This window comes from Acinonyx jubatus, chromosome A3, assembly GCF_027475565.1.
Source record: "Acinonyx jubatus isolate Ajub_Pintada_27869175 chromosome A3, VMU_Ajub_asm_v1.0, whole genome shotgun sequence".
Lineage (NCBI taxonomy): Eukaryota > Metazoa > Chordata > Mammalia > Carnivora > Felidae > Acinonyx > Acinonyx jubatus.
In genome coordinates, this window is record NC_069388.1 from 119,383,900 (window position 1) to 119,396,082 (window position 12,183).

Sequence of the window (12,183 nt, forward strand, 5' to 3'; positions counted from 1 at the left end):
GCTTATATCATAATTTTCGAAGAGAAGTTTTCTAGGGCATGGGGGGCAATTTGTTGCCACATAAGTTTGGAAAACATTGCCTGTGTATCCATTGTAGTAAAATTGGAATGAATGTTAGTCTGTTTTTGACCCTGAGAAGTACTATAGTAGAAGCCTGTTTAACCTTGTTTTACCTAGCATTTCCCAAATTTATTTAATCTCAAAATCTTGAACAGTATACAAAAGTTTATAGCAGCATAATTCTTAATGGTTAAAATGTGGAAGCAACTCAAACATCTGTCAACTAATGAATGGATAAACATTAAAAACAATTTTTTTAAAAGTAACCTCTCTGCCCAATGTAGGACTTGAACTCATGACCCTGAGATCAAGAGTCACATGCTCTACCAACTGAGCTGGCCAGGTGCCCCCAGATGTATCTGTTTTTATGTATATCCACTTAATATACCTGTTCAGTGGAGTATTGGCCATAAAAAGGAATGATCTACACTACAACATACGTGAATCTGGAGAACACTATGCTGAGTGAAAGAAGCCAGAGACAAGAGACCACGTATTGTATGATTCCTTCTATATGACATGTCCATAATAGGCAAATTCCTAAGAACAGAAAGTAGATTAGTGGTAACCATGCACTGGCAGTGGGGACAGTGGAGAGTGACTACTAGTGGATTCAGGTTTCTTTTTGCGATGATGAAAATGTTCTCCAGTTGAGTAGGGGTGATGGTAGCTCAACTCTGCATATACTAAAAGCCACTGGATTGTATACTTTAAAAGGATGAGTTTTACCGTATGCGAATTATATGTCAATAAAGTTGTTATTTAAAAAATAACCGGAAGAAAGAGGCTATAGCAACGACTAAGGCAAGAAGTCATGAGGGCTTAAAAATAAGGCAGAGGCAATGGAGAGGTACTGGAGAGTGGAGGGGTGAAATGTAGAGTCTCAAAGACTGACTTTTACCTGCAGGGATGCAAAGTCCCCAGGCTGAAGCCCTAAGCAGAAAGGCTGATGGATCCCATGGTGCACAGGTTTGCACTAGCAGTGGCTAGTTTCACCAAGAATGAAGGAGTTCTATACACATGGTAAATAAAAATGCTTTAACAAAAGCTGTTGCTTCTTTAGTCATCTATAGATAACAGGGATGGCCAAAACATTACGCAGAATCATAGCCTTGCCTTTATAGTTTTCATAACTCAAAACATTTTCCTTGCTGCCAGTAGAGTTTGAGTAATCTGTCACTACTCATCAGGGTGAAGTGCCCTGTGGGGGAAGGTAAGAGGGTATGGCCCTTGCCTGCTGAGAACATAGTCTTATCGACCTAGTATGATCTACTCAAAGGCTGTCCTCATCTTTCACGAGGAAAGACACTCAAGTGATCTGCCAAATGTTAGAGGATAACAGAGCACGTGGATTATAAATTTGGGAAGGTAAGCACAGGTTCTTGGATGGTCTCATTTTTGCCATCACGTGATAAAGGCAGACTCTTAGAGTCGGCTCCACATTTCAGACCCTTGACCCAGGTGGGAGAACAGTTGAACCTACTTCTTGGATGCCAAGGTCATGATATGCCCTTTGTAGCTGAGGATGGTGCAGCCTAAGTACGAATGCTGTTCCTCCCTTTCCTTTCCTCTCTCAGGCCCTGGGTTGTGGTCAGCAAGAACATTAGGAACCCCTTGAGAGTTTATTGCAGAGTGAAGGCTCACAGGAGTTTCAAATGAGGCAGCAGTGGATGGTCTGATACCTGCTTTCAGGGGGCTCTTTCCTTCCCCCAGAACCATTTCCTGTGTGGACATTCTCGCAAGGTGTAGGGAAATTTGCTTCTCAAGAGGGCCGTGTCTAACACAGACATGTCTATTGTATTAACAGAATTCCTTTTCTTAGTACAGATTTCGGAGATGGCTTGGGGAAAAGGAAGGAGCCTTAGTCTTGGAGTCATAGGAGCTATGTAAGTCCAGGCAGCCTTGACGAGGCCATGTGATGTAGCACAGGCTCTCTGGAGTTTCACTGAGTGGGGTTTGAATGCCAATGTGCCTTAGACCAGACTCTGTTTCACGTCTGGAGCCTGTGGAGCAGGGATAGCCACCTGCAGGATTGTTAGGAGGAATAGATATGATAATGTATGGAGAGTACTTGGGTGTGGCAGCACTGTTAGTGCATTCAGGTCGCTTTTCTAAGATTATTTCCTCTTGAAGAGTGAAGATGATGCCCTATGATGTTTAGGGTAGTTGAGAGAATAAAATAATGTATGCAGTTATGCTACACAAATATAGTATTGAGGTTAGAGAAGCCCTTCATAAGGATCTTGGTAACCCATTCCAGATTTTTAGCACTCATCCATTCATCCTTATGTCGAACTAGAATGTTTCCTTCTTTATTACTATCCTTTTTTTTTCCTTGACCTTCCAAGAATGTGAAGTTCATTTGCTTCATGAAAATCTTCATGCCCTGAAAGATATAAAGATATAATCCCTTCACTCCTGGCCTTTAGGTTTGAAAAAACCCATCTTCATTATTACTGGCAATTTTCTTATCTGTAATTACTGGTTTCTTTATTCTAAACTCTAACTTTTCCATTGCTTATGGTGGCCAAAACAGGAAATAATCGAGAATTTCTCAGACTAAAACATGGGGGAAAGATTACTTTCTGTCCCTGGTTCCCCATTAAAATATATCTGTATCTTTATTATAAAAGTAACATCTCTTTATATACATTTTGGAAAAGAGAGAAGGAAAACAGCCCATAATTGCATCAGTACAACTAATAGTTTCATGAGTGCACATCTGGCTATTTTTATATACATATTTTATGTATCTTTATAGCTTATATATCTTTGTACATATCTTACATAATCACAGTCATATACAAATATGAATCTTACAGTGTGGTTTATAATGCTGCTTGTCTTTGGTGGCTATCTTGTAGAATTGTAAGGATTCAATGCGCTAAGTGCTTAGCACAGTGTCTGGCATAAAGTTAGTGTCAGTAGGTGGGAGGTAGTTATTGTAGGACATTTCCTGATGGATGCACAGAAGTGGATTTACTGGGTCAGATACTTTTTAGGCTCTTGGTACATGCCATCTGCCACATTGCTTTCTAGAAGCCATTTCAGTTCATAGAACCCTTGGCACTAGTGAGTTTCACTGCTCCTTATCAGCATTTAGAGCTCTCCCAGCACCTCCCCCCCTTTTATTTTTAGATTAGGGAAGCTAATTTAGTAGGTGAAAATGGTACCTCATTGTCTAAGTTTCATTCTTTGATAACTACCAACCTGTCTTATATTTACTAGCAATGTTTCCTCTTGTAAGGTCGATGATCTGTTAAACAATTGGAATCACTTAATGTTTTCTTATTGAATTATGTAGGCTCGTCAGTAAAGATATTAATCCCTTGTCATATGGATTGCAAATATTTTTCCCGACTGTTTCCTTATTTTGGCTATGATTTTTTTAAATTTGCGCGCGCGCGCGCGCACACACACACACACACACACACACACACACACACACACAATGCGGTCCATCTCTTCTGTGCCTGAGTCTTGCCAGGTCTGATGGTAGTATCTTGAGTTCAACAGGGGAGACTCCTCCCATAGTTACATGGGCTTCTAATAACATGTGTCTTTTTTTTTTTTTCTTTTACACATATCTTTTATGGTAAGAGTAAACAGACTCTTCATAGGCCCAGAGAACACGTTTTCCTTGATAAAGGGAAATTAAGTAGAGAAGGAAGGAGCTCACTAGACTATCGCTTGGTTTTTATAACAGGTTATAATTTCAGCTCTTCGTGACTGGAATCTTCCATCTTTTCCTCTAGGACTGGTGTTTCTGAAGATACCATTGCAGATACCTATTTGGCAAGTGTGTGTTCTACCAATATAGGCCCTACCCGAGTTCCCTGAAGAACTCCCACTACCACCTACCCTCATCCACCTTCTTCACATGTTTTCTCGCAAGAAGATGCCAGGTCTTCGTGAGATCTGGGGGTTAAGGGCATGGGGCTCTTTGCCTGGATGAAATGCTGGTGAATCTACCTTCTCCTACTACTCTGTTCAACTTCCTTCCCTGCAAGAGAGTGAGCAGTCATCCCTTGCCCCCGGGGAAGCCTCGTGTGGATATCCTTAGAGAGTCGGTCTGCGGGTTCCCTTGCCAAGGAGTCCTGTCCTTTCTAATCATCAAGACCTGTACTAAAGGCTCCGAGAGAGCCCAGACAGCTGATGTGTGAGAGCAGGAGCAGGCCTGCATGGACTTCCTCATCACTGTGGCCATCAATGCACACAAAGGCATTCCACTGGCTTCTGAGTCTAGATCTATAAATATATTTATTATAATATAACAAGAACTTAACAATAAACATATACTATGTACAATACCATTACAGAGAACCCTGTTTTGTATCATTCACAGAAATAGCCAGTGTTGCTCCAGTGTGATAGATGAGGAGAGAAGCGGAATTTCAATGTCGTCTGTGTTGAGTCTCGCTGACCACTAACGCCTCCTTTGGAGGCAGACGCATGCCAACGCTAACATCGGCCCTGCCCCAGGCAGTTAGAGATTTGTGCTCCGGTCCTTGGGTTCACACTTGCACCCTGTTTGACATAAATACTTTAAATGACATACAACGTATGTAGTTTTGTGCTTATTACTTTTTAAAAGAATAAATAATAGTAAAAACTGCATAAACGAAGCTCGGTATCTTGTCCAAGTGGGAGCCACACTTGTAGTGCTAGAAGTTGATGCCCGACATTAGAACTGGAATTTTGTGTCATCAAATACCGAAAGATGGAAAGCACGTCCTGTCCTGTCCTTTTCTCCTTAGAAATGGTTTTTATTATGAAATGACGGCAAGTTGACTTCCCAGATATAAAAATGGCGAATGCGTATTTGGTACCAACTTCAACTAAACAAGCGCAGTGGTGGCGGCTTTCTTCTTGCCCTGGAATGGAAACTGGTCACCGCGTGAGGTTTGAGGGTCTGAGGACTGGCAGGAAGGCCTTTCTCTCTGAGCCACGGTGTGACCTCCCTCCTGGCTCCCCTTTCTCTGGTTAAAATGCTACAGGAGGAGTGATTCTGCTCATGCCCCTCAGGTCGTGGCTGTCATGGCTCGTCTACGAAGGCTGTCCCTATCCTGAGAGCTCTTGTGGCAGGTGCCTTAATATATAGCTATAAATATCAAAAATAGTCTCCTGTGCTTTGTAGACATTTATTCTCCCTCCCTCCCTTCCTCCCTTCCTACCCGGCCTGGGTCCTCAGCTTGACCTCATGGAGGGAGCTGGACTGGTGTCATGAGCCAGAACTGGTTTCCTTCTAGAACAGAATCTTCTTTGACAATGCCTCCATGAGGCACAGCTCTTAATGGGGCTGTCTGGGAGTTACATTTTTTAAAAAATAAAACGGGGGTATTCACCCCCACCCAGGAGAGATCCTCTATTCTGCACGTAGAAAAAATTAGAGCAAATGCCCCACTCTGGCACTACCTGCGAAGAGCTTTGGGAATTCCTGCATTATCCCTCTCATGGCCTCCTCCTTCTCTCAGTACTTAAAAATAGCCTTTTTGTTTATCAAGAAAATGCCTTGGAAATCTAAATAATTCATATCGGACAAGAGAAAGCTAGCACGGTCACCTGTCCTCCAGCAAAAACAAGGTAGAGAAACCCGTGAAGGACAAAGGTTCTCCCAGCTGTCCCTAGGCTGCTCCCTGCACTGTGGCTCCAGCCACATCTGGCTCTGCACGGGTGGCTGGACTCGTCCTCAGCCCAGCAGGGACCAGCAGGGACCTCCCAGGCCTTGTGCAGCACAGTATTGTCGCTTCTCTTCTCTCGGCCACTGAAAAGTGTAGATTGGTTAAAAACAAAAGTAGGAATCAAAGTGATAAGGACACTTTGATCTTATTCCAAGAGAGCCTGACACCTAATATTGTCATAGGATAACTGATCTATGGTTGTGTAGGGATCAAGCTTGCTCTGCAGGAAGGAAAAATCAGCTTCTCTCTCCCAGTTGAAAAAATATGTGAAACTCTATTGCACCGGGCAGAGTGAGCGCCTCCGTTCAGAGCAAGTGCCTTTGCAGGAGCCCCCCCCAGCCCTCGGCCCAGCTCCTCAGATGGTTGTGGTTCCTGCTGCTCGGAGCGCTATGCCCCCATTTCCCCCAAAGGCGAGGATGATTTTCTACATTCAATGTAGAGAGTATTCAAAATGTTTAGCGCAGTGATTTCTTCGATTGTGTCTATCGGCCTCTTATTGGTGTTGCTGAACATTGATCACCGTGAGTAGCATCTGCCTCACCCGACTTGTCCAGACTCGACGTGGGCTTTCTGCCGATGTCAGCCGCTTTGAATATATTTCTTTATCACAACGCAGCCGTGTCTGAACACAGGGCAGGGCATGTGGGGGAGTAGGGTCCACGTGTTGGTCGCGGGCTCATAGGCTTCCATGTTGCCCAGGGCAGGCCCCTCACTGCTAACAATGCCGCCAGTTGCATAAATCTTGCCATCAAGCACCACAGCGCTGTTGGGGAAAGTGGGGGGGGGGGGGGGGCGGAGAATTAGCCATTCAGCTTCCACCTTGGACCTGGAGATGTATTCTTAATACCCTGTCCTGGTGCAAGCTGCCTCTCCCACCTTGTGCAAGACTCTCTGCCCTGTGACCCAAGCTGGTATAAGAAAAACACCTTTCCTGTAGGGCCCGTCTACAGGATGGGTAGCGTGCTCACACGACCCTCCGTGTTGTGGGTGACACGTACGCTGGGCATCCCAGGACCTGCCAGACGGTCTAAAGACAGCTAGGAGAACAGCCATGATTGTGTACGGCCCTCGAATCAGTTCACCGAATGTCTGCTGAGCAGCTTGTCTTGTCCACACAGAGACTTCGTACTGCTCAAATCGGGACGAGAACATGCGTCTGCATGATAGCAGACAGGATAATTAGGAGCTAAGCCATAGCTGAACATTGACTACTTGACTGAGAAATTCGCCCTTGCCAAGGCGCTCATAGCCAGAGCTTCCTGCTATGATTGCCTAACGCGAGTGACCCGATGCCGCTGCCCACCCACGACCGCAAGGGCCGGTGCACCCTCTGTAGGGTTGTTACCGTGGCAGCCTGGGCCAGCTTCCTGTAAGAGGCTATGCTGCCTTGGTGCTGTTGCCTCAGTCAGCTGTTCCCATTGTGAGAACACCGCATCCTGCTCCTGTCTGCACGTACTACTGTCTTACTGTGTGGTTCAGCCACCCTGTCACATGTACAGCTGTGTCTGCGTCCCCAGCCCTGCTTTCTCCCTCCTTTCAGCTGCTGGCCATGTGTTCTTGACTGTTCCCTGAAGCTGAACAGATACCCTTTCAAAGTCTCCACCTCTTTCTGAAGTTCTGAGCCTGGGACAGAACATGTCAGTCCAGACATCTTACCTGAAGTTTCCAGCCTTACCCCCTGTGGTTCCTTGCCACCTGGGCCCCTCACATTTCTCCCCTTTGTGGCCCATCTTTACCCTGCTTCTCTTGCAAGCCCCAGGTTATAGCTCCTCACAGGCATCAAGTCTTTCTGTGCCCACTTTTGGTCTCAGATGAGGCACAGGCATCCTCCCCATAAGCCGTGCTCAAACTCCAGTTGTCTTTATTTCCGACAGTGTGGTCAGAGTGGCCTTGTGCACTGCCACCATTTGGAGAAAGGCTCGAGAGCTGTCGCATCTCCAAGCTAATAGGAACTTAGCAGTTCTCTCGTCCAACCTCCTGTTTCATAAATAGGAGAACTTCCCTAGAGAGTGGAAGTCACTTGTCCCAGGTCATCTGACACATTAGTTGTCGGTTACAACTTTTCTAGCTTTGCTACACCAGCACTGAGGATTTGGTCATTACCTCTGCATGGGCACAAGATCTCTTCGGGAAAGATCTGCTATGGAAATGTTGAAAATGGGGTTTCTGGGACCCCTTTTCATACCTTGTCCCTCTTAGCCCAGGAAAGGAGGGGGCTATAAGATTAGGCTCTGCTGGCTCACTGCCCGAGTTAATTAATTTTTCTGGGCCATGGGGCCAGGCAGATTGGGAACCAAGCACACTCTGACGGTGACCCCTCTCTTCCTGTGGGGGCTGGGCCGTGTGGGTTTCTGCCCAGTCAGCTGTGCCTTGTACAGCTCCCTGGTTCAGAGCATTCCTTGAAAAGCCCCTTGTCCCATGTAGGGAATCGCACGGCTCTGGCCTGGCACCGCCTCCTGTCTGTGATGGATGTGCCAGGTGGTCCTGGGGGAGAGCTGTCTTCATAGCACCCAGGAGGTGTGGCCTCGAGGGACATGGGGCTGGTGCCTGTAGGAAGCCCTCCATTTCTGGCTTTGAGATGGGTCAGCTGGAGCCACAGGGTTGGGCCTGTGGGCCATGGGCTGCCCTTGGGTACTTCCCACTCTGCCCTGGCACTGACATCCATACCTGTGGTTGGAGGGGGCTGCCTCTCTGGGCCTGGGAATTGCTTTGGTCATCGAATGGCGGGCAATTGCTGTTGTGCTCAAACCTCTCCCGTCGTCTCTCCCTCCCTGCCCTCCGCCTCCCCAACCCTAGCCGAGTTACTGCCGCCCCTCACCTGCAGAACTGGCGAGAGTGATTCATGTTTGGGCCTGCCTTAATGTTCCCTTTCTCAGGGTCGTAGATGGTGGTGGCTCTGGCATAAGCCCCGCCCAGGATGAAAACGAAGCCATTGAGGGTGACGGCGGGAGCGTACTTGTTGTCTGTGAGAAGAGCAGGGCTGGCAGGTCAGGGCATCTCTTCTTGGCCTCTCCCTCCCCACCCTTTCCTTTGCCAGCAGGCCCTCCAGAGGAAGGGCTCTGGAAGGACTTCCAGTGTCACTGGTTAACCCCAGGACAAGGCCCGGGGCCAGCAGGCATCTGGCACACGGACTAGCTCACCCTCTGTCCAGGTAGTGGGATCAGCAGCTACACCTGGGCTGGGGGTTTGCCTCCCCCTCCCAGCCCCCAGCCATGGGTCTGCAGCCTTACCTCGACCTCTGGGCTTAAGATATTGAGACAAATGAAACAGTGAGGTGGGGATGCTGCACTGGCCCCGGACTGAGGAGAAAGCTGGTTCTTACCAATCATTGGGGACTCGATAAAGCTCCATGTGTTGGTCTGTGGAACGTAAGACTGTAGGACGCCTGCGGCTCTGCCTGCCTCGTTCACACCACCAAACACGTAGATCTTGCCGCCACACACTGTGGCTGCTGCGGAGTGCACGGCCTTGGGCAGAGGGGCCACAGCCTCCCATTGATTGGTAATGGTATCGTACCTGTCGAGAGAGGAGAAGAAGAGCCCTGTGTCAAAGATGGGCCTTGCTCAGGGCAGGGGTGACAACCAAGGCAGTGGACAGTGCCGGGGAGGGGCACCAGCATTTGCTTCCTGCCCTTGGCATCACTGGCAGAGCCTGAGATCACCTAGGTTCTGGCCCAAACTAGCCCTCTCAGCCTTCCTCCTGAACCCCAGTGGGCTCTTTCTTGCCTCTGTGCAGATTCTGGTCTCAAGCTCCCCAGCTTCTAGGCCCCTGTATCCCTTTCTATCCAGCTCATTCCTACCCTTTTGTCTGACGGTTCTGCACTGAGCATCTCCCGTCTACCCAGGCTCTGGGCTGGAAGCTGGGGAAACAGTGGGCTGGACCAGGGAAGGACGAGAGGAGGTGGGAACAGGAGAGGTGACCTGACAGGGTTCAGTCATTAATTGATGTTGCCGTTAAGGAAGGTAGAGTCACCTAGGATGACTCAGGGTCTCTGGCTTGGGATGTTGGATGGAGGGGGTGCTACCTGGGGGACAGGGAATCGAGGTTGGGGAGTTTGGAGGAGAGTGATGATTTCTGTTTTATTCATGGGGAGTTTAAGGCATCTGTGGGTAACAGACTGGGGATGTGCAGTGGGCTGTTGGATATACAGATCTGTGGCCTAGATGTGCAGCCATGGGGTCGCTGTTGGCACAGAGCTGGAAACTGAAGGGAGAGGAGCTTACAGGGTCTGCGTAGGCAAGAGTAAGACTGAGGAACAGAGGGCACTCTGAGGAAATGCTGGCCTCTAAGAGGGGAGCTGAGGGGGTCCCCGGGGAAGTGGTGGCAGCACAGGGGGCACACAGCTCCACGGGTGGGGGATATGGCAGGAGGTCAAAGAAGTCCCAGACAGGTTCCTGGCGCTCTCGTCAAGAGCTAGTTGTGAATCACGAAGTGAATGAGAGGGAGGCAGTAGACACGACGGGGAGACTTCTCTTGGATGAAACTTAGCTGGGAAAGGGGCAGAGAAGGTGGGACCTAAGAAGGCATATGGAGCTAAGAGATGGCTTTTGTCGGTGGTATGCTGAGAAGTGTTTAAAAATAAGCTTGCTAGGGGAAAAGAGTCCTGATATGTAAGCACTTGCTGATTTCTGTGATGTAAATCCTCTCATCTTGGCTGATTTCAAGCTACCGATGGCTCATGGCTGAATGTGGCATTGGGAAGAGGACACTGCCAGTCAGAATATCCACCATATACCCATATACAGACACAGTGGACATATCACCTCCAGAGCATAGACAGTGAAAAATATAGTTAAAAAGAAAAAAAGCAGTGATGAGTTTTGAGTATGGATTTCCTTTGTTTTTAATGTAACTTATTTAGTTCTAAGTTTATATGATTTGATTTTTAATAACACCTGTAGCTAACAACTGGCTTGCAGAATTCCTATAAAGGTAGTAGTCACCTCTTGGGAGCCAGTATGAACGAGCTACGGCATACCACGGGTTTTGTTTTAATTTTAGGGGGAAGGGCTTACTTGTGTTTATGTGCCGACAGGAAGGAGGCCAAATGGATAAGAAGAAGATTAAATGTATATGAAAGAGAGGGGATGGCTGATCAAAGGAGGCCCCTGGTGGGAAGATGCAAGTAGGGTCCAGAGTGGAGAGGGAAGTGGTGCCCGTGTGGGCGGGAGAGAGGAAGGCAAGGATGGCGTGAGCGTCAGTACATATGCAGAAGTGACGGCAGGGACACCAGAGAGTTGTTGATTGAGGGCTCCACCTTCTCTGTGAAGTAGGAGTCAGTGCCGGCAGGAGTATTGGAGTCTGTGGGCTCAGAGCCTTGATCGGGGAGGAGGAGACGAGAACCACATGCTCTTGAGAGCGAGAGAAACCGCTGACAGGACCCTGCAGCATGAAGGACCCAGTATTCGTTGGACGACTTCACTTTGTCATGGGGCCAATCTACTGGATGGTGGGATTTTCTCCACCAGTGTTCAGCCCCCGGGGGTAGGCGTGGAGAAGGGGACGAGTCAGGGCTGAACAGATCTGTGACACGTGTACTACAGGACAAAGTGGCAAAGTAAGAACATGGAGAAGTGATAGAGTGCGAGTACCGGACAAGGCAGGGACAAAAGTGACAGGAAGCAGCTGATGGGGAGAGATTGGGGATGGAGCAGATCAGCCAAGGAACTGGGGTATCTGAGGTCTTCCTGGACAGCTTGGATCTCAGTTCTCAGCGTCTCTGTCAATTGTTCCTAGAGGGCTGGTCTCACCAGCATTCACTCTGGACCTTCCACTTGGTGGCCCATCTACCGCTCACCACATGGCTCTTTCGCGTGTTCCGGACCCAAGGTGGGGCCTCCGCTGTGGGCTGGGTTTTTCCCAGCACACCTTTCCTGGGAAGCACACAGGGCCCACTTTTTCCCAGCAGCCTCCCTGGGACACGGGCCATAACATGGTCACAGCTTAGTGATCCAGAAGATGGCCTCTCTTAGCCGGTGCTCCTGGCTCTGAGACAGGGATGAGGGGACAGGGATGGGACGTCCAGCTCTGTGCCTGGGAAGACTCCGGGTTTGAGAAGCGGCTGAAGTACCTTACAGGGCAGCAGGCGCTGATTCAGTTAAGCCCCAGTCGAATGATATGTGGCTTAATAGGCAATGCAGTAAGTGTCTTTTTGGACAGTGTCAGAAGTTCAGATATCTGTTTTTTAAGCCAATATGGCAGAGATCCAAAGAGCTCCTGCAGAAGAGCTGGGTGACAGTGGAAGATTATGTGGCTGTCTTCAGGCTTTCGGTATAATGGCACATTCCGCCAAATGCGAATTTCCCGAGAGTTTGTTATTCCAGGTGGCTGATTGCCAAGCCACAAGCCCTCCGTCAGCTCAATCTGTCAGCTTCCTGCTTGAGAAGGATATGCTAATGACATGCAAATGACCCTGTGGAGTGAGGCACTCTGCTATCATTTA

General features: G+C 48.3%; 1 protein-coding gene across 4 annotated transcripts in view; it reads right to left on the minus strand.

Annotated features, from left to right (window-relative positions):
* Window positions 1-4,294: 4,294 nt before the first annotated feature.
* KLHL29 (kelch like family member 29) overlaps window positions 4,295-12,183 on the minus strand; it is a 309,817-nt gene continuing 301,928 nt past the window's right edge. For all 4 annotated transcript variants that reach the window (XM_053201183.1, XM_027033274.2, XM_027033275.2 and 1 more), the window contains 3 exons: window positions 9,064-9,257; window positions 8,560-8,704; window positions 4,295-6,504 (listed from right to left, as the gene is read on the minus strand). In XM_053201183.1, the coding sequence (XP_053057158.1) occupies window positions 6,321-6,504; window positions 8,560-8,704; window positions 9,064-9,257 (523 nt within the window). In that variant the 3' untranslated portion in view covers window positions 4,295-6,320. The remainder of the gene's footprint in view (window positions 6,505-8,559; window positions 8,705-9,063; window positions 9,258-12,183) is intronic.